The following is a 20447-nucleotide window of genomic DNA, read 5'->3' on the forward strand; positions in this document are numbered from 1 at the left end:
CGACATTGTCGAAACCGGCAAATGTTTATCGTCCACTAACAATCTCTGACTTCTATGAAAATATATCAAAATACACCAAGAGTTGGGAATATCTTGGCTTGAAAGCCATCGTCAACAAAGTCGAACCTTAGGGTTCAACCTTCGACCCTCGTGCCAAAGTTGTGGTTCTAAGACCATCTTCGAAAAAGACTGCGTTACATCCAGGTTGGAAATCGCGTCACCGCGATGGGCTTGAGAAGCCTTGCATAGATCGTCGGATTAGTCCTTAGCCAGCTTGGCAGGTCGATAGTGTATACATTCCCATGCGATCGAGCAAATTAATTTTTTGCAAAAATGGCATGACATGGATCGATGAAGCGAGGCAAAAGCTGTAAGATTCCCAAGCTTAAGACCGCCTCGTCTGATAGGTTCTTAGTAGTAAAAAGTACATAACGGTCCCCCCACAAAAAAGACAATATGCCTTGACGACTTCGTTTATCCGCGTATTCGTTTTGCAAATCTTGTGCGTCTCGCATCCGTGTGATCACATTTACACGACTCAGGATGAGTGAAGCCAGGGCGCCCTTATACTTGCACTTTATATGCTTATCGTTGATTGTATCAATTTAGGAGGCAAAAATTTGCTGAGCTTCTTCCCCACTTATATTCAAGACACCACCCAGCACACACAGCGGTATTTGTGGGTGTCGCAAGCCATTCACGAAATAGGGCGTGAATTCAGTGAATGAATGAACTAAATTGTTCATAGCAAACTAACCAATGGTAATAACGAACTCCATTACGCGGAATTTTCCGCACAAAAGCTTCTCAACACATCACTGACCACTCGGTTGGCACGTTCTGTTTGCCCATTGGTCTTCAGGTCTACTGCTGTAGAAATATCCAGGCAGTGCCAAGAATTTGAAAAAAAATATCAAAAGCCACTCGTGAATAGCGTATCACGATCAGAGGCGGTGGCGTCTGGCACCCGTGAGTGCAAAAAACGTGATCCATGAACAATCTAGCCGAACCTTCGGCATCGATGAAATCGCTACACAGAGCGATGAGGGCCATCTTGCCGAGTCTCTAACCAAAGCTGAGCACCCCATTATGGCCGTCAGCTTTCTCGGGGAAGCCAAAAATGAAGTTGAGACTCAGTGACTGCCAACAGTCAGTAGTAACAGGAAGCCTCTGCAGTGGCACTTGCGTGTGCCTCGCGCTCTTCACGCACTGACAGACATCGCATGTCTTCCCGTATCGTGCCACCCAACTGAACATGCGGGGCCACCAAAATTGGCCACTGAGAGTCTGGTAGGTCATCTCACGGCCAAACTGATCGGCCATCTGCGTATCATGCACCTCGTACATCTACTTGTTGCTCATCTCACGTGCAACTTCATAGTTATGGAGGCCAATCTTCCGTACATAACGATGCAACCTTGCTTTCAAGCGACCGGGAAGCTTGTCATGGAGTTCCACATCGCTCGATGACAGTGCTCTGATGATATGATCGCACTGCTCATCCTCAACATACGCAAAGGACACGACACAATCGTGTCCTTCTGAGTCCTTTTGCAATGATGGACAACTGATTGCACACTAAGAAGCGTCACATACCACGCTATTTGGCTTCGTAACATCTGGTAAAACAAGCAATGGTGCTTCCACCAAGCTAGTTTTGATTTGAGCGAGTGCTTCTTCACAAGTGAATGACCACTTCCATGGTACGTCCTTCATCATCAAGTTTAATGATGGGCGAAACATGTCCGCGTAGTTACGCGAGAAGCGTTGCAGGTAATTGTACAAAACAATTCATTTCCTAAACTCTATTTGGTCTCGTGGCATCGGCAATTCCACGATTGCTTCAGGTCTGCACGAACACCGTGTTTACTATAGTAACAACTGAGAACCGGTAAACCGTTTGTAACAAAGATACACTTTGCATTGAATGATTACGCATACAATCCAGCACCGCACGGATGTGCTCTAAGTGCACATCTTCGGCAGATCTGCCATCTTTGTCCTTTGAATGAGCGAAACTATCGAGCGAGGCGTCGCAGTGGTCGAAACAGATGTGTAACCAATCGACTGAACGTTGCTGGGGCATTGGATAGTCCCTGTCACATCACAAGTCACCCCCTAGCATACCCGTCGGTGTACTAGCAGTCGTTAAGAAAACGTTCTCTTTCTTCTTCAAGATTTGGTGACATCCGTCAACTAAATTACGTACACTTAACTGTGTACAGCCGAACATACGGTGGATGGTGATATCCTTGCGAGGAGTTTCAGCGGGAATCGCTTGCGTATTCAACTTGTTATAGACGTGAACGATACGCTATTTATTGTTTTGTATGCGCTCACAAATCGTCAGCGCACTGTGAGGGGATTTGCTCTCCCTCATCAAACCAGCAGCTTGCTTTTGAGCAAAGAGCTCATCGATGCAACTCGCTTTGCTCATGCGACAGTTCCCATTGCACAAAAAACGCATGCTTTGAACAAGGCTCATGATCAATTCTGTGTCGAGCTTCACGTTCGGGTGAAAGACCAGAGGGCGGTTTGGCACTGACGACGTCATCCTTAGATTCCATAACGATTGGATAAAAATAATTAGTTGGAGCCTGTAAATAGCCGGTACTCCACACGATAACGGGTGATCGTAGCAACACGACCTCCGCAAAGTCATTGCACTTGAGGTCGTGTAGAAAGTCGTCATAAATGATTTTCTCGAGCTGCACCAGCTCTTCCATCGTCGGCAACGGTGCTACAAGAACATATGTTCGTGCAACTTCACAACCAGTCGTTACATCTACAATACGTGAGCCAGCATATTCGCATGCTATAATCCCATCATGGGACAGATCCTCAAGTAGGAATCAGCATTCTGTGTCACACAGAATGTATGTGCCTTCAAATAAGAAATCACGTAAGCATTTGGGACACCATATTGTAATCTTTTTATATAAATTCCTTATTGCAGACAGAAGATACATAAATGTACTGTCATGTAATGGCCAAGTATAGCCCATTACAGTACCTTAATTTGCTTTTTGTCCATCGAAAATCATAGCGTTCCGGCCACGTCATAACTTAGATGAAGTCAAATCTTAAAAAGGTTCTCATGCAAATTAATGCTTCAAGCCATTTGAATTTTCAATCTCACCTAAAGATATTACATATCTGCATCGTTATCCGTGGCATGACGCACAATTTTCGACATCTCCAACATTCCGAGTAATGTCGACTGTTCCAAAAAAAGCCCTGCATCATATATAACTGCAGGATCTATTGAATCAACAAGACCTTTACACAGCTTCACAAAGGTCAGAATGTTAGTGCTTAAAAGCAAGCTTTATATCTCTAAGTCGGGCGAAGGGAGGCACAAAAAGCGCAGATATTTTGAATGACCGTAGATAAAACATCTGCGAGTGCCGAAGAGCTGCCCAGAGCTGCTTTCTTTAATTTTAGCATATGTGACGTCCATCACCTCTGTTACACTCGTTAAGCTTCTAGCTCCCTATTTGATCCTGGTTGTATTCCTCTCCGATTGTAACGCCAAACTTCCCGAAAACGTTTGCATGAACGCGAAAAGCCTCGGTATGTACCACACCCACTTATCCTAAATAAACATGCTAATCGTTACCGCCCTTGAGAGAGGGTCGGGCACCATTGTGGCAAGGAGAGAGCTTTGCTCCTGGACGTAGACCACCATCTAAGGACCTATTGACGAAGAAAGTTCATAGTGCGCATTTGTACGCCTGACTAACCATTACGAACACCGCGATATCTGTCGCTTCAAGTCTTTCCACGTTAAAGTTGCATTTTAATTGATATTATTCTGTTTGTAATTAATGAAAAATAACTTTCTCAATAAAAAGATTTTTTAAAACTCGTGCGCCCCGAAGACCGCAAGTGCGACGCCTTGTCGATGAGTTTGAGGTGTGGCCAAATCCATGGCTGAACAGACCTTCATAATCTAGTACAAAAGTCATTTTTGTCCCGGTGCTCGAAATTCTATAGGATTAACATCGGCGGCTTATATGTGGGTGCCAACTTCTTATACACAGGTGTCCAGTTGCGGCTTTCCGGGACAGTCTCGCCAGATAATTTTCTTGGCGGGGGAGCGCATCCAGGCGAGCAATAACCGCCTATTTTTTCGCCACCAGCTTTTGGGGGGTCACCGAAAAGCAATAGACATGAGCCCTTTAAGTTAGTCTGTTTGTCCCATGATATGTTTTCAAACAATTCCATTACATTATTGCTGAAAATACAGTCATTTTCGGGTCGAGAACTTGATAGCAAGAAATACGAAGTGTAACGGAATTGCCGTTCCCTTTCAAAGCGAGAAATATTTTAATGCAAAAGAGTTTGCGAGCTGCACAGAGGTTTAGCTAGTGCGTTTCTATCAGGAATGGTGCTTGAGGCATTAGATGTCATGTTAATTCTGCTTCTCAGGAGTACAAACACTTAGAACTAACGCGACTTGGACTATAGCTAGATACGTACATTATACTATCTACACACTTAATTATCGGCGTGGTGTTTGCAGCCCGGCGTGCGTACGGAGTTTAATGTGCGCAAATGTACACCATGCACGTTTGTAAATACCGACATATCGGTACCTATGTCTTTTAAGAATTATACCAAAGTGCAATGTGAATTTCGTACAATTACTTTGTATTTAAACAAAATTAATCAAATGTTTAGCGGATAAATACAAAACTTACAGTGTTAGAGTAAAAGAGGACTTATTAGTACAAATCTTAGCTAAATCTTTTTCTTAATCTATCTTGAATTAAAGAGTAATTACTGTACCTCAATTACTTGTGAGGCTCTCGATGCTTCTGAAGTTTACAGATTAATAAGATTTTGACTAAAGATATATTTATATCGAACAACAACCTTGTGTAAATTAATGCCAATATGACTCTAGTAGAAAGACTATTATGAGTCGCTGGGCTACACTGGGTTCGTTCGTCTCACGTATAAGAAGCCGTTGGATCCTTCGCTTTGCTTTAGAATCAAAGCAACAAGTTTCCACTAACTATGTTCAGCAGCTTTTGGCTTCATCTCGGCAGAATTGGCACTAGGAGTGCGTTGTGCTTCTGACACCAGCGTTTTCGGATCAATGACACCGTCGGTCGGTGCAAGCGGTTTCTCCACTGAATTCGTTTAACTTGAAATACTTGGAACAAAGCCTGCAGGATTCTCTGAAGTTTCGACAGTGACTCCCTCTTTCGTTACCGGAGTGGTGGACTGTTTATCCGACCTAAAGAACTTCTTCGGGTAGGAATACCAACTTTCAGCATTCTCTGAGGCGATCTCACCCGGGTCTGACTTCGGAGCAGCTTCATGCGGCTTCTCCGCTGTCATTTTCCGCCGAAACAAGAAGTTCTTCAGCTTCTGTATATTACTTTCGGTCGCATCTCCCTCCTTCGTAACCGGAGTTGTTGACTGTTTCGACGACGTAAAGTACTTCTTCGGGTAGGAATACCAGCTTTCAGCATTCTATGAGGCGACCTCACCCGAGTCTGACTTCAGAGTAGCTTCATGCGGCTTCACCGCTGTCTTTCTCCACAACAGATAATAGCTCGCAAGCATCTGTAAAAAACTTTTGGCTGCATCTTCCTCCTTCTTTACCGGGGTTGTTGACTGTTTAAACGACGGCAAGTACTGCTTCACATGCGCAGGCCACCTAGACAAATAGCTCGTAGACTTTGGTGAAGTCTTCTCGACAGCATCTCCCTCCTTCGTTACCGGCGTGATTAATTGTTTCCACCGCATAACGTACGGTTTCACGAGTGAAGCAACAACTTCAGCATTCTTTGAAATTGTCTTGCTGGGGTCTCGCTTTGGTACGGAATTCTGTGACTTCTCCGCTGACTCGGACCACAAAACAGAATCTCCCTGCTCTGTTACCGCAGTGGTTGACTTTTTCGGCCACTGAGAGATCGCTTTCATAACTGAAAACCAACTTTTAGTATTCTTCGAAACAGTATCACCCGGGCCTGACTTTGGCACAGCTTTTACTGGCGTTTCCGCTGCCTCTTTCCACCACGACCATCTCGTAGACTTCTGTAAAGTTGATGCCGATGGTTCCAAAGAAGCAGGAGAAGAAACAGGAGCAGAAACCGGAGCAGAAACAGTAGTAGACGCAGAAGCTGGGGCAGACGCAGAAGCAGAAGCAGGAACAGGAACAGGAGCAGAAGCAGGAGCAGGAAGTTTTTTTGGCGGAACTGGCGCAACAACTGGAGGTGGATCAGGTTTGGCTTCAACGGTCTTCACACTTGAGTTTTTCTTGAGAGCTTTTGCATTCTTACTTTGACCAAGAAATAATTCTTTGATGAAAGTAAAAAATCGAGATACGCGGTCACGGTTATACCTGAGCGTCGGCATGATGTGTTCGAGAAATTTTTCCCACCACTTTGGGGCTTTGAACCCCAGGATTCGAGTTTTGCCAGCCTCAGTTACCGCTTCGACCCCCGCCATACCACGTTCCTCACTACCATAATCTGTGCTAGTACTTTGCGTAGCATTCCCCGCTTTCATATGATTAAGGTCATTGACCGCGGGAAGCGCCATACTGCAAGCATGGAGAGTGATGGCAAAGATCAGAGCAAGAAGGAGACGGACACCCATGTTTGAGTCTTGGTCTAAATCGAAGAATGCGAGTCGGAGACATCCCGACGAGAGGTACCTGATTCTCCTAAACCCTAAAATGTACTTGAAGAAAATAGTAGAAAGCCAGAGTTTACTTAATTTAGAATAAAAATAAGGTTTAATTCATCTGTATCTTTGTCACATCTTTGAGATCTAAGATGATTGTTTGGCTAAGATTCATATTTAAACTTGCTACTGCATTTCGTAACATTGATGTAGTCTGTGTATTTAAACAAGAAGTTACTTTTTTTATTTGAACTTTTAATAGTGATATATTTATACCGTATCAAAATTTTCTATTATATCACATGATTTGAAATATAATCGATGGGATTGGCCATAATACAGTAGCATACTATAGAAATACAGCTCGGAAGATCAGACGGAGGTGCGTGAAAAGTACACTCTGGGTTGAGTGGTGACAGCAGATGTTCTGCATCATTCGGTCGTGTTGGTAACATAAATGTCGAGAGATCATTTAACTGATTAGAAATACACGTTGATTGAGCTTTACAACTTTGACAGTGTATTACAACGCAAATGTATTACTTTTTTTGTTATGAGTGTGTTGGTTAAGTCAAAACGAATCAATCTTGAGACTGCAATTACATTGTTACACCACAAGCTCTTTGTTCTTTGTGAAATCAGGGTGTAGAAGAGCAGAGGTGTATCTTATTCGGACCGATTCGGCCAAATCCGATGCATCAGACAACCCCCATGGGTTTTTCATCAAGTCATTCTCTATCATTTCATACACATCATCAGGTGATAATTTTTTGGCGTACCATTCTTGATATTGTGTATTTTGATAGACAAGTCCCTGGCTTTTGCCAAACGAATTTGGAGACTTTTGCGCTATATCTAGCATGATCGCCACTCTCGCGGGGCCGACAGCACTGGTGAGCGTATCAAGCGACGTCATCGTAACTTCACTGGGGTAAACTTTATAAAATTTTGAGTTGTAAGAAAAGCATAATTTCGGAGAAAACTTATCAGCTCCATAATAGAGAAAGTTGTAAACGTCATCATCGACCGTTTTCATGACTTCAACCGGGCTCTTTTTCTCTCCCAGCCAAACCGTAGTAAGAGCATTCAAGTATGTCCACCCTCTGACAATTTGATTTTTCGGGAGGACCAAAATTTGAGCTAGAAGGTCCTCTCCATAAAACTCGGTGAGAACTTTCAGTTCCAAAAAAGTATACACCAATTCATCTTGATCTCTATTCTGACTGCGTATATACCCAACGAACTCTTTGAAATGATTGCTGAAGAAATTGTAAGGATTGACCTTCGCAAGCATCTTGTGAGTTTCTTTTCGATCATAGCTCCACCTACATTCAAGCAATGCGTTTGCGAGCTGTACTGTGTGAGGATCCTCGAGCGCTTTTACAAATATATTGTTCAGATCCTGATGACTGAATATATCTGTCATAGCACTATAAAGTATCTCGTGTAGTTCCATCGGTGACGTTGTTGAATGATAGCAAACAAAGAAGGCCCACTGAATCCACGAAGTTTCCGCCAGGAGATTGTGAGACTTTGCATTCAAGTGGCATATCTTAGCATACCTAGCTGGCGTCACTTTCTTCCCGAGATAAATTGGCGTCGTCGCTTCAGCATCGCCCTCGGAATGACTGAAATAAACCGGAACGCCCGAAACAGAGCTAGATCGCTTTGCAGGAGACCCTGCATCATCAGCTGGAGCAGCCGCAGTAGGCCGGAGAGCTTGCAGAGTCGACGACACTTGATCGGTTACCTCGATCAGCCGCTGGTTCATCAGCAAGAGAAGATTCTTCACTTTCGTCAAACGCAGTTCAGAGGCGGACGGAGGCTGTGAACCTGCTACAGAGGAAGGAGAGAGACAGCAATTCTCTTCTCTTCTCTTTAAAATAGAGTGCAATGGAGACGAAATCTCATGTGGAGCAAGCGTGTGGGCTGTCAATTTAGCGAGAGTTGAACGAAGTGATACGAAGAGCGGAAGAAGAATTGGAAGAAGAGTTGAAGATTTTTTATAAGAATTTGGTCTGACCCATATCTGAGAGGAGGTGGTGTAACGTGCCAGCGTCATCACACATATGTTTGGACCACATAATTTGTGTGGCTAACAATTAATGTACTTTCTGTATAGTTGTATATCCCCTTTCAATTCAAAACTGAGATTTTCTATCAGGTGAGATAGGTCAAAAGTTTATTGGCTATATTAATCACTTTGCCCTTCCTCCTTTCTACGTGCGTCAATGGCCCGCTGGAAGCGAGCAACACGCGGTGAGTCGTGTCGGTTGAGCTAAGACTTACTCAGAAAGTGTGTGTACACGGACGGGCAATTCTCGTGTAGCACTCTGCGTGTGAAGCAATAGCTATAGTTCAACTACTATACATGGCAACACTTTTACATGTATCATTGCTTGATATAAACTGAGTCTATTTATATATCACTCTTGAAAATGAATAGTAAAGAAGACAACAAGTTACCGAAGAGGCCTTCCGTTCTACGTCGGGGTGGTTAGTGCAAGCTCAACCTCTTTGCTTTGTGTATGCAAATGTTTGTTCAAAATTTTGTGTGTAAACTATGTCTTTACCCTGTTACACTTAATAGCACTTTTAATCAATCCGACAAAGAGTCGCAAATAATATATACTCTGTGAGGATAGAAAACAAGCTGGCCAAATACCTATCTCCGGGCGAAATAGACACGCTTGATAAAATTATGTCAATCGTTTACCCTGATGGGATCAAGGTTAGGACCGGAAGTAGCGGGGATGCTTATTAGCTATGAAAATGCGCTGGCGGAACTTTCAGGAGCACTCCATATAGGCACTGTTTGAGGAAGCGACAGCTCCCGCCGCGAGATAACTGACGACTTACGTCTAGCCCTACTGGGACAGGAACGAAAGAATCTATTGCGCTGGATAATGGAAACTGAGATGGCTATGAGGTTGGCGATGATCCAGTCGAATAACAACGCGTCGCGCTTGTGGTCTTCAAGTTACTAGATCGCATGGGGCTCAGCTATGCTTACGGGGAAGAGAGAAATCTCTTTGTTATCGAGCAGATTTTCGGTGCTCACAAAAGCTGTGTCTATGATAATACGCGACAAATATACGCGGCCTATAAGCTCCCTCTATCAGCTAAGAGACATGAAGGCTCGATTTCATATGTAAAATCGTCTGAGATTTTGGGTTTGGCTTTATCGTACCCCCTGTAGATCGAGATCAGTGGTAATCAGTTTAAATAAAGCGACTCTCTTCAGGTCACAGTCTTGTTGTTAGAATCAATAACCTAGGTTTTGAAAAGTCTTCATTGATTCAACAGTGACCTGCAAAATGGTGCGGATATTAGAGTTTCAAAGGCGTGAAGGCATCGAAGACGCCAAGTACGGACATATTTTTCATGCGACTTGCGATGCGAGCACTAGTGAAAGTGTGTCAAACGCTAATATAAATATGTTTGTGAGGCCTAAGGACTGAGAAACATGGAATAGATTTTCGCTCTGGATTTAGATCTGAGTTGCAATTGCATGCTAGGTGTGGCAGAACTCAATGCCATGAAAGATGGATTACTGAGCGGCAATACGCCATGTGCTACGCACATGATTTCCGATGTAGCTTTGGCGAATCTTCACCCACTCTTGCAGAGAAGCAGAAGCAAAGATTAACCAAGCATGAAGCTGCTTTAGCTTCTATGTATGGCATGGAACGGTTCGAAATAATCAGCAACGATATTGCGCATCTTTTTATCCAAGCTTGGAAAACATTAGCACAGTGAACTGCTGTCACAGAATAAGACCGAGAGGGGCGATCGCATATTGTGTGCATCTTTGTCGATACAGGAACGAGTCACTCTATGTCGTGGCTTTCAGATCTTATGGTGTGTGGGGTGTAAATGATAGCTGGATGCTGGTGTTCCCTTTGTCAGTGTCGACAAAGGAAACAAGAGACTGGCCAACGCAGCTTTCGTGCAAGATTCTGTGGAGTTGAAGAGCGACTGGATGTTACGAGTGAAAGCACTAGACTCTAACTTTAAGATTGACGACGTATCCTTGTCACGATGACGGTCTTGCTGAGTCAGCATTACCGAGTGACGGGTCCACCATGCGGTGCAGTGGAGCTTCACAGGTAAGTGGCATTCAGTTGTGACAAAGATGACCGGAGTTATCTTAGAAATGGTAAGCCTAACTTCTTTTAAAACATCAGAAGTTTTTACCATGGAATGCTGACAAACAATTGCAAGACGATGCGGTCTCCGAAACGGTGCGGCTGGTGCCGGAGGAGTGGCCGAGCTCATCGTCCATAGTGGCTGTTCTTGTCATTAAACAATGAGTGCGAGAAGTAGGAAAGCTATCATCAAATATATATATATATCAAAATCATTGTGCGAAGCGATAACAAAACGTGCTGACAATAGATAGGATAGTGCGTTCTGAGATTGATTGGTTTCATGAGATCAAATATTGCGTCAGGCGACAACGACCATAGCCATCGAAGCGATGTGGTGTCATGAACGTATTCTTCTGTGTGTATCACGAAGCGGGTAAACGGAGAGGGAATCTTCCCACTCATCACCAGCGTTTTGTGTCTGAGAGGATAAAGGCAAATGACAAATTATGCATCCTTATATAATTAGACGAATACATCCGCGAGCCTTTTTCGACGCTATATTTGTCCATAGTCTTGGAGAGCCTGGGGTTTGGAGAACCTCATCAAATCTTTGCGGGCTATATTTGGTTTAGAAAGCTGTTTGTCAATGCTGCCTTGGAGCTGAAGAGGTTCCCTTTTTGGATTGCTTTGTCAAAATGCATGGCCTGCGAGCAAATCCCACACAGATCGAGGCCACAGTTGATCACGCAACTGCCACTGACCCAGAGTGTGCTTGACTTGATCAACTGCTTGCGCCACTATACCGACACGGCACAATCACTCATCAATCTGCTTTGAAACGATTAAAATAGTACGGAGGCGCAGCAGAACCATTAACCTTGCTTCTGGTTCACCCAAATATGATCGGCTAGTCCTAGTTATCTGTGATACTTCATTTTTTTGCTTTAGGCTAGAAAGGTTGCCAATGGAAATGAAAGCGGGATAGAAGTGACACTCGCAAACACTAAGCGGTACAGAACGACTCCCTGTTCACAAAACCAAAGAAGTGTTAAGAACGAAGTATGCCCTGGTCAAGTTTAGGTTTAATGTGTTGACTCCAAGCCGCTTGCGATCTATTCAGATAATTTGCTGTTTTGCACAGCGACGTTGTTCCGCATCTCTCACCGCAAGCGACAAGAATAAGTATTATTCCTTGCCGAGTATATATCGAAGGTAAGTTGTAAACCGAATCGGCTTAATGTGTGGCAGATGCTCTTTCGCGTCGTTCAGCTTTGGTTCGTCGCCTGTCGCGATAATGATGTCGTCAGCTTTTGATGATGCGCTGCTAAAGATCAAAAATTCGTATGCGCTTCATGAAAACTGTCGGTGCACGCTTGCACCGCTATTCCGTACCCAGGGATTGCTGTATCATGGTATTTCCCCACTTGGTAATAAATGTGCGGAGGCATAATTACTAGGGCCTTGACTACAATATAATGTTTGACGGAAGGAAGATAAAACCTTGGAAACGAAGATTCAGATTGCTCAGCGAGCGATATATATCGGTAGCGAAACATGTATATACGTAGGCAAGCACGTATGTGCGCACGTGTGGTCAGTATGTCAATCGGTCAGAAAGTCAACGCAGGCATCAGCGCTTTTTGCCGACCTACCAGTTTTGGCAAATCCATAAATATGAACATTACGATCATTCTTTAAAATACGCACCCGGTCATACCGCTATGGTGAACTCTGAGATGGACCGAGTGAAATAGCTAATCTCGCCGCTATTAGCAATACCGCCCAGTGAGGATACAGCCACGCTATTACTCGATAAGCTTTTCGCCAACACGGCTTGTTAGTGGCGATTGTATGAGTTTGAAATCAGTGGTTTATCGAAAAATGGCGAATTTCATTCTAGGCGCTAGGCACCAAATTGAACGTGCTTTTCACTGACCATTGCTTTTCTTGTACGGAGACACCACGGTACTGGAGATTTTCGCCAACTCCTTGATATTAAGTTAATTATTGTAATACATGCATCAAAAGGTTTTATACCATATCTCATATATGCTTTGGTTCACTTTGGATTATCTTTGCAAAGTTAGTTTGATCCTGATGGATAAGAAGCTATTAATCAAAATTAACTTGCTGGCGTCAACTCCCAGAACCGTTATACGAGCTAACTGGCTACACTCAGTGATTTTACGTCAATGAGATCTCCATGCGCCGAGTGATCGACGATATAGCTGAGTGCTATGGTGCTCAAAGACAATACGCCTATGCCAAGGCAGGAACGCAATGAAAATGTAGTGGGTGATAATGTTGTATTTAAGGCTGTTGAAATTACCTACAAATTTAGTATCTGCGGTCTGAAAACTAATTTGTGACTATGCTACATCGAACAGTTCACATTGTTAGCAAAAAGGAGGTGAGTTATATCCTTGACATCGTGAAGAGAATTTAAATTCATCATGAGTCTAATGTGGCTTGTCAGAGCTACTACAGTTCTACTCTGACGAGAAAGTCAGTTGCAATGAACCCTGGGGATGTAACAGCATCACCACAACCCTTTGTAGCCGGTTTATCCTTTTTTCTAGACCAACGATACGATCATAACCACTGCGATATCTCAATCCATGCAGTGCGATAGAGTAGCTCAGTGAGCACATCGAGCGCTTGACGATCGCCATACCCTAAAATGCTCGTGTAAGCTAGTCTCAGAAAATGACATTTTGCCGGTGTTGATCATGAGCAAGGAGTCCTCTACATCAAAGTGGAATGTTAATCAGACCGGCGGTTACACCAGGGTTGCTATCAATATGAGGTATAGTGGGATCAAAACCCTCACATCAAAACCTCTTGTAGTTTGAGGAAAGATTATCCTGGCAAGTTGCATAGGATATGTTACACCCACTATTTTTTATCCCCCCGTGGATATACAGTGTCGTCCAGTACAGCGTTTTTCTCCCTAACGAGAAACTATCTTCCTGCTTGTTGTACACTTGGTTAGTTGCTCTTACAGATATCTCGTGGAGACGATAAGGGCTTTTAGCAGGAAGAACATAAGGTCGTGAAATACCACTTTGACGTTTGCGTCATGCTTTGTACTTCGCTTACTCAATTATTAAACTCGCTGTAGTTAGATTTCTGCTTCGCCGAAGCTGGCTTGCAGAGCAGTTAGACAACGCCTTTTTATCACAATTTGCGACTGAAGTGCAATACGCTTCGGCCTTCTCACGAACAGGAGGTACATCAGGTAGAGGCCTGATCAAGAGTGCTTCCTTTGTTAATGGCTCCTGCTCTAAGCTCTATCGGTATCATCAAGACGCTGGGACAATGAGATACAACAATATTCCGCCAAAAGCCTTTGAGACGCTCATTTCATTCTTAGTGCTAGCTGGATGACGGCATGCATAAGCATGTCAGGGCTAACGCCTGCGCGACTGGCATTTTGTAATGGAAAAAAAGTAGAATTACTTCACTATGTGATAGGATTGGAAGTTTTCGTTGCGACTTTTGCACTTGCAAACGGACAAACAGGATCTCTGAGCCAGCATCAGCTCATTAATGATGAACCAGACGTCGTTGTGGGCCTCGTGTCGGGGTGTCGCAACAGTTTCCACCGTAGAAAATATACACGGAGCTCAGAGCTCGCGAAATGAAGAGAATACTGTCTTTTTAATAAATAGTTCTTCCGAAGCTCTCCAGGGAAGAGCGGAGGCGTCGAATCTGGACTAGAGAGGTGATACGTTGTTGTCTTTGCCAAGAACGCGCTTACGATCGTCATTTTAAGAGTTGTGATTTTCTTGGAGACGCGCTGAACCATGTGGTCGTTTGTACTAGGAATGACTTTCGACGCAAAGTTGCTCCCAAGATTACACACTGAGAACAGTATCGTCTTACGGTCATTTTATGTGCGAGGAGTGATGTAAAAGCGATATAAGCGCTCGTTAAGCACATACTTCTGTGCAATTTCCGGCAATGACAATAGAACTTTGGGCCCAGTGATCCAGAATTTGGTAGTAGAGGGTATAATAGGGTACGTAATGCATTAATGTGTACGTACACCGAACACGTCTGTACAAGTGTATGGGATTCCACGTCACACTCTGTTATTGAGATTATTCCGAAGTGCCGAGGGATTTTCTTAATCAAAGTGATGAGACTGGGTCTGGGTTCAGCACTCCTGGGTTATTAGAACCTCATGCCAACAAAAGATAGATATGTTAGTAATGGATATAGTAAGATACATGTATTGAGTGCTACCTAAATGTATAATTATGTTACATACATGTCCCTTTGCTCCACCCTTGGGTGAGGCATACAACTCTCTCTGTGTGCGTTTATTATTTCGAACTCGCTGAGAGGTGCACGGTAGCCCATTTCTACTTGAAAGTTCTTGTCGTCAATCTGAAATCCGAGAGTGTTTTCTCTGAGAGGGTGGAACACAAGCTGCTTAAATATCTGTTCTAGCGCAGCTAGACACATTAAACAAGCTCATATATTTGAGTGGATAGCACAGTCGGTGGCGCAAGGGCAGGAAGCGGTAATGCTTGCCTTGAGTCATTCGCCAGCTACGAGAACGCGTTGGTGCGACTCTTACATGAGCGCCCAAATCGGGTCTCGGTGGTTACTTAACTATCTCTAGCGATGAGTTGCTTCTTTTAAGCGCTCAGTCATTTCATCGCAATAATGGAGATATTTCTTTCTTTCTGAACAAGATATTCTACGGTAGCTCAAAATTTGGTTACACTTCAGACGAGGCTTCTGCGTCTTGCGCGAGCGGTCTCACCGCAATGAGCCTCGTGTGAAAATGGCACTTAGGCGCAGTACTTCTGTAGGAGAGCCAATCATTACATGAGAAATATTGAAGAGACTGAAGTCGTAGATCTTAGCTCCGCCTTACCAGTCTATCCGTCCGTTTGGGAAGCAAGAGCTAGCGGGTTATGGTCAGAAGTTGGATGTTACAGCCGGAGTGTTTGTAGATCCTCTTCGAAAGAGATAACGAGGTCGATTGATAGCAAAAGTCTTTGAACAAGTGCGAATCATACCGAATTTTTTCGAATCGGCATACCCATTATCGAGGATGCGGTGAGTGTTGCACTGAGTAAGGATCAAATGTTGCTCCACCAAGACGTACTGGGTGCGGGAGCTATCAGGTTTACGAGACTTATGACGGAAACAAATATTATTCAAGCTAGGGTACTGATCACATCCAGGGCACTACCAGCATATGTGCTATCTGCGCCATGCGTGCCTTGTCCTGGCTGGATCAAGTGGTATACACAGTGAGACTCCTCTGCATGTTTTTTTCGCTAGGAAGCATAGAGTTTGAGTAAAATCTGGGCGGATTAATGGGAGAGAAATAGGTTTTATTGTCCCACAAGAAGATTGAGACCAATGGACTCCGACAACTAGGAGGGTTTGTTCTAGAAGAGTACTGCCAGTCGCACCTTGTTCAATATATTCGATCTAGTTGATGGGTAGATCAGATAGATGGTCATGTGAGTCATCTCGCTGCAATAAGTATCTCAACAGGATGCTCTGGTAGCGGTTTTTATATCCCATAGACTGTCTAACGCGCCATCGACGTTCAGCCCTTTGGGGAATTAGCAATATCGATTATATTGTATCGATACCGAACCTAATTCAACGATACATTCGCTTATAGTCGAGCAGAGCACGGAAAAAAGTCGGACGTGAACATTAAAATCAAACACATGCTCGAGTGTATGCGCTTTAAAAAGTTGTCTGCTAACGTCCAGAGCTAAGCATTAGGCGCTGACACAATACTCTTCTTAGATAATCCATTATAACCTCAAATGCCTCGTTGAAGCACATCCTCTGCGGCAGATATCGCAAACTTCAAGGCCATTGTAGTTCTGCTATTTCAACAGAAGTCTAGTTAATGGCTTGTTCTAGCTAACTACTTGCACAAGCATAGTGCAATTTGGTATGACCCCGCAATAATCCCATAACAAAGATTATCAACATTGCTGGGGTGCAGCAGAAAAGGTGCTCGTCATGAATGTCTGCTGAAGCCTCATTAGTGCCTCAAATTTGCCCTTCCAATATAGATCTTCCATATCAATTCATTTGTGAAGGTTTGCCTTTGCTGTGCTTTACTTCTAACAATTGCTAATAAATATCGATTAATTAATGCGCTTGAGTCATACCAACCTCAAGGAACATACAAAAACTACTTAGCTCCCGATGAGAAGCTTTACATCATCAGTTATGCTCTTGTCGAATTTTCAATACTTTCTTATTCTTAAAGCTGACTTACATAAATGATGCATTATTTGTAAAGCAATTTTATCAACACAGTTTTTGCACAAAAGGAAGATAGCTAACCTTTTTTGTGCGTACCTTTGAGAAAAGATAAAAGCCGGAACGGCTTTATGTGGAGGCGGACGGCTCTCGCGTCACTACATATATTCACTGTCGTAAGTCATAATCGTGATGTCGCGCACTGCTGATACCGCTAACGTGTCGAGTGCGAAGTATAATGTATTTCTAAATTATTCAGAAGTAAGTGGTCTTTTTACTTGAAAGGTTCTTGACTCAAGCGTTTGTTTGGAGCTAGTTCCATATTCGAAACCCCAATCAGCCCTTGCGGTAAGAAAATTGAACTCATAGTTTGATGCGACATCATCGACTTCCTCAGGAGATGTAGAGGTGGGAGCGGAAGACTCGGTTTAAACCCTACCTCTACTGCGGAGATAAAATTTGTTTCCGATCGATATGGGGTCTGCCAAATTGTGACGATAAAGGTTCAAAATTCCTTGACATGGTAAGCTTATTCTCTCTTGGCGGAAGAACGCCCCCTCCCTTAATTGCACACGATACATCTACTAAGGCTGCGGAGGAGCAGCCGTAGCCCTTTTGTTTAGAGGAACCTTGGTTAAGGTCGGTGAACTTAGTTCTATATTTTCAACCAGTACGAGTGCAGCGGATTGCAATCCACTTACACCAAGAGTAATGACAATCATAACCCAAAGCTAATTAGGTCTTCCGCTTAAATTTTAAACTATATTTTTCGGTTTAATTGCGGCAAAGTCGCCAATATCTTAATCTATAGGTTTTCCTATTTATATAGTAAAATTTGTTTGAATGTATAAGTACTGGCAGTCCAGCCACGCACTGACTTCTTATTTTAAGTCTGACACATCACCTTGTGTAATCCACACCATTCAAACCAGGGCACGTGAAATCCCGTTACACTCTCCCTCATCAAGATAGTGAACACATTCAACTGTCGCCTCGGACGATGCTCGCGTGTCTAAGACACCACAAAGTCACCAGGGCCTTCGTCTCGAATTCTCTGCTCAATGATCCCGATGTCGAGGACACGGAAGACATCCGGCCTCGCTGGTTCCTAGAACACCCGCGAGCAGAGCCCTTCTTCGTCGGTGCAACTTCGGATAGCATCTCCGCGACTTTAAGGGAAGCACAGTCCAAGCTCTCGGTAATCAGTAACATTGTAAGCTACAGGGTCGCACGACCACGAATACAGACGCGATGTCTACTCCCGACTGTGCCCCGCGCCCGCCACGGGCGATAGATTACCTCGATGAAGATTTTAAGGAAGTCGACTACGAGTCGGATACTCCTTTCCCGAGACGTGAGCCCTTATCGAACCTTGCCGACGGTGTGTCCATTTCCCGAACTCTCAACTGTCGAGAATCGTGATATCATTACCAATGACCTCTACAAGGCATAGAAATAGCAGCTGAATGCTGCCCGCAGGGCGGCTGTCATGCGCGCGCATCCACGGTCGGTTCTGGACCCTCATTTGAATACGGCTTCCGAGAGGCGGAGAAGCAAAGGACGCAGTCACTCAATCGTTGTGCATCTACGCTGAGCTGGACGAACAATTAGCTCCCCGAGCTCGCTGTTTGAATCCTCAAGAATTTTCGGAGAAAACGTATCGCACTCTATTTCGTGGTCAAAGAAGAGGTGCTCTTGTACCCGCGATGCGGACGATTCTTGTGGTGCTCACCCCTGGCGAACCGCTCCAGACGAGAAACAGTTCTTTAAGTTATGAGTGCAGCGGCACCGGAGACTTTCCTCGCTGTTCGACTTACGGTTGATCCACAAGGAGGTGGATGCGCGCGTGGAATGTCATCTTCGGTTTAAGTATCCCAAACTCAAAGCGCGTTGCCGACATCCTTCGGATTGTCGCCCTGCAACATATGAATTGACCCATCAAGCTCCCGTGAGCTTTGTGGTCTCTTACACGAGTGAGTCTGCGACTGCAGCAGCTCAGAGCCGTAGCTTGAGCTCAACTTATGGTACTTCGGCTTCTCTGGCAATTGTCGAGGAGCGCGGAGCGTACAACGACGCGGAAAGTCATGTTTCCTCTGATCATAAGCCTCCACGACGTCTGAACAGTCTTGCCAAAGTGGCAATACGCACTACCACAAGTTCTTGAAGTTGGGGGTATCCCCGCCACTTCACAAGATACTGGGATTGACTTTGGCGACGACGTTGACCCACAAGACGCTCCACGTGATAGTGGATACCACCATTATCGTCGAGAAGACTCAGTGGCGGTCGTTGGCGAATGGGTCGATCGCCGTTCGGTGACTCGTGATGCTTTTCGAGCACTTGAGGATGAGGTTCGTTGCGACTGGGACTTTGCTGAGCATCACGCTGGGGTCGCATACCTGTCGGAACGGCTTCTAGCCATTGAGCAGACGAATGCGTCACTTCTTGCGAAGGTGGAACGCTTGGCATCGTTGGAGAAGGAGATCGTTGTACCCTGTGCTCAGAATCAGTTGCTGGTCTAGCTTCTGGGCGGTCGAGCGCCTGTGGTCGCCACTCCGGCGCCAACGCTTCCGCATTCGATTGCGCCGGATTCTGGTACGAATTGATCAAGCCCACATAGAACATTGAGTAGGTGCCCATCCGTTTCGGAAGGTTTAGTGTGTACGCAAGGCCCCGCTTGGCCACAATCTTGAAAAGTACAAAAAACCGTGGACGGTGCTTCGTCTTAGAGACAGCAGACACTGCATGGGTGGGAAGAAATCAGGTCGCCGACCTCAAAGATCGTGACATTTCCTCTACCTCTTTCGTCTGCATGTATTGGATTCCAGCCATTGCGCCGCGAAGGTGTCGTAAGACACTCAGTCTGGTAGACAGGAAGTCATCGACTTCCCAACGAACAGTGAGGGGGGTGACATTAGCTTGGAGCTTGGCTATTCCTTCCCAGCCAAACCTTGAGCCATGGGATGGCGGCGTCAGTGGGACGCGAGGGTGAATCAGCCCGTTCACGAAGAACGGCATGTAGCCGGTACACGAATGCACTACATTGTATAAGCAAAATCTACGAGTAGCAGCATGGCGTCCCAGTGCCTTGGAATCTCAGCGCAGATGCTGCAAAGAACGTCCTTGACGACGCGATTCATGCGCTCAGTTTGACCATCAGTCTGCGGATGGTCCGCTGTTTACATATCCGGCTTGGTGCCCAGCACCCTGAAAATTGTAGACCAAAGCTTCCCAGCAAAGCGTGGGACTCTGTCAGAGACAGTTGACTCTGGGAACTCGTGTCATCAAAATACATGATCGACAAAAAGCGTCTCAGTACCCACACTGTCAATTGTGTTCTGCACTGCCGCAAGATGAGCCACCTTGCTCAAACGGTCCACAAAAAACCACTCCACCCGTGTCGTCCGCCGAGTCCTTCGGCAGGCCAAACACAAAGTCCATACTCATGGACTGCCAACACTC

General features: G+C 44.7%; 4 protein-coding genes across 4 annotated transcripts; all 4 read right to left on the reverse strand.

Moving 5' to 3' along the window:
- Positions 1-3608: 3608 nt before the first annotated feature.
- PHALS_13262 (uncharacterized protein) lies at positions 3609-3931 on the reverse strand (the record flags this gene model as incomplete). Its single annotated transcript, XM_024728984.1, has 2 exons — positions 3609-3696; positions 3867-3931. The coding sequence occupies 2 exons, from the start codon at positions 3929-3931 to the stop codon at positions 3609-3611; spliced, it is 153 nt and encodes a 50-aa protein (XP_024579406.1).
- A 1553-nt stretch (positions 3932-5484) lies between these two features.
- Positions 5485-6615, reverse strand: PHALS_13263 (RxLR-like protein; the record flags this gene model as incomplete). Its single annotated transcript, XM_024728985.1, has 1 exon — positions 5485-6615. One exon carries the CDS (start codon positions 6613-6615, stop codon positions 5485-5487), a length of 1131 nt encoding a protein of 376 aa, XP_024579407.1.
- Positions 6616-7249: 634 nt separating this feature from the next.
- On the reverse strand, positions 7250-8098 carry PHALS_13264 (uncharacterized protein; the record flags this gene model as incomplete). Its single annotated transcript, XM_024728986.1, has 1 exon — positions 7250-8098. The coding sequence occupies one exon, from the start codon at positions 8096-8098 to the stop codon at positions 7250-7252; it is 849 nt and encodes a 282-aa protein (XP_024579408.1).
- A 10984-nt stretch (positions 8099-19082) lies between these two features.
- On the reverse strand, positions 19083-19625 carry PHALS_13265 (Chromo domain/shadow; the record flags this gene model as incomplete). Its single annotated transcript, XM_024728987.1, has 1 exon — positions 19083-19625. The coding sequence occupies one exon, from the start codon at positions 19623-19625 to the stop codon at positions 19083-19085; it is 543 nt and encodes a 180-aa protein (XP_024579409.1).
- Between the last annotated feature and the right edge of the window lie 822 nt (positions 19626-20447).

This window comes from Plasmopara halstedii, assembly GCF_900000015.1.
Source record: "Plasmopara halstedii genome assembly, contig: Scaffold_658, whole genome shotgun sequence".
Taxonomy (NCBI): Eukaryota; Oomycota; class Peronosporomycetes; order Peronosporales; family Peronosporaceae; genus Plasmopara; species Plasmopara halstedii.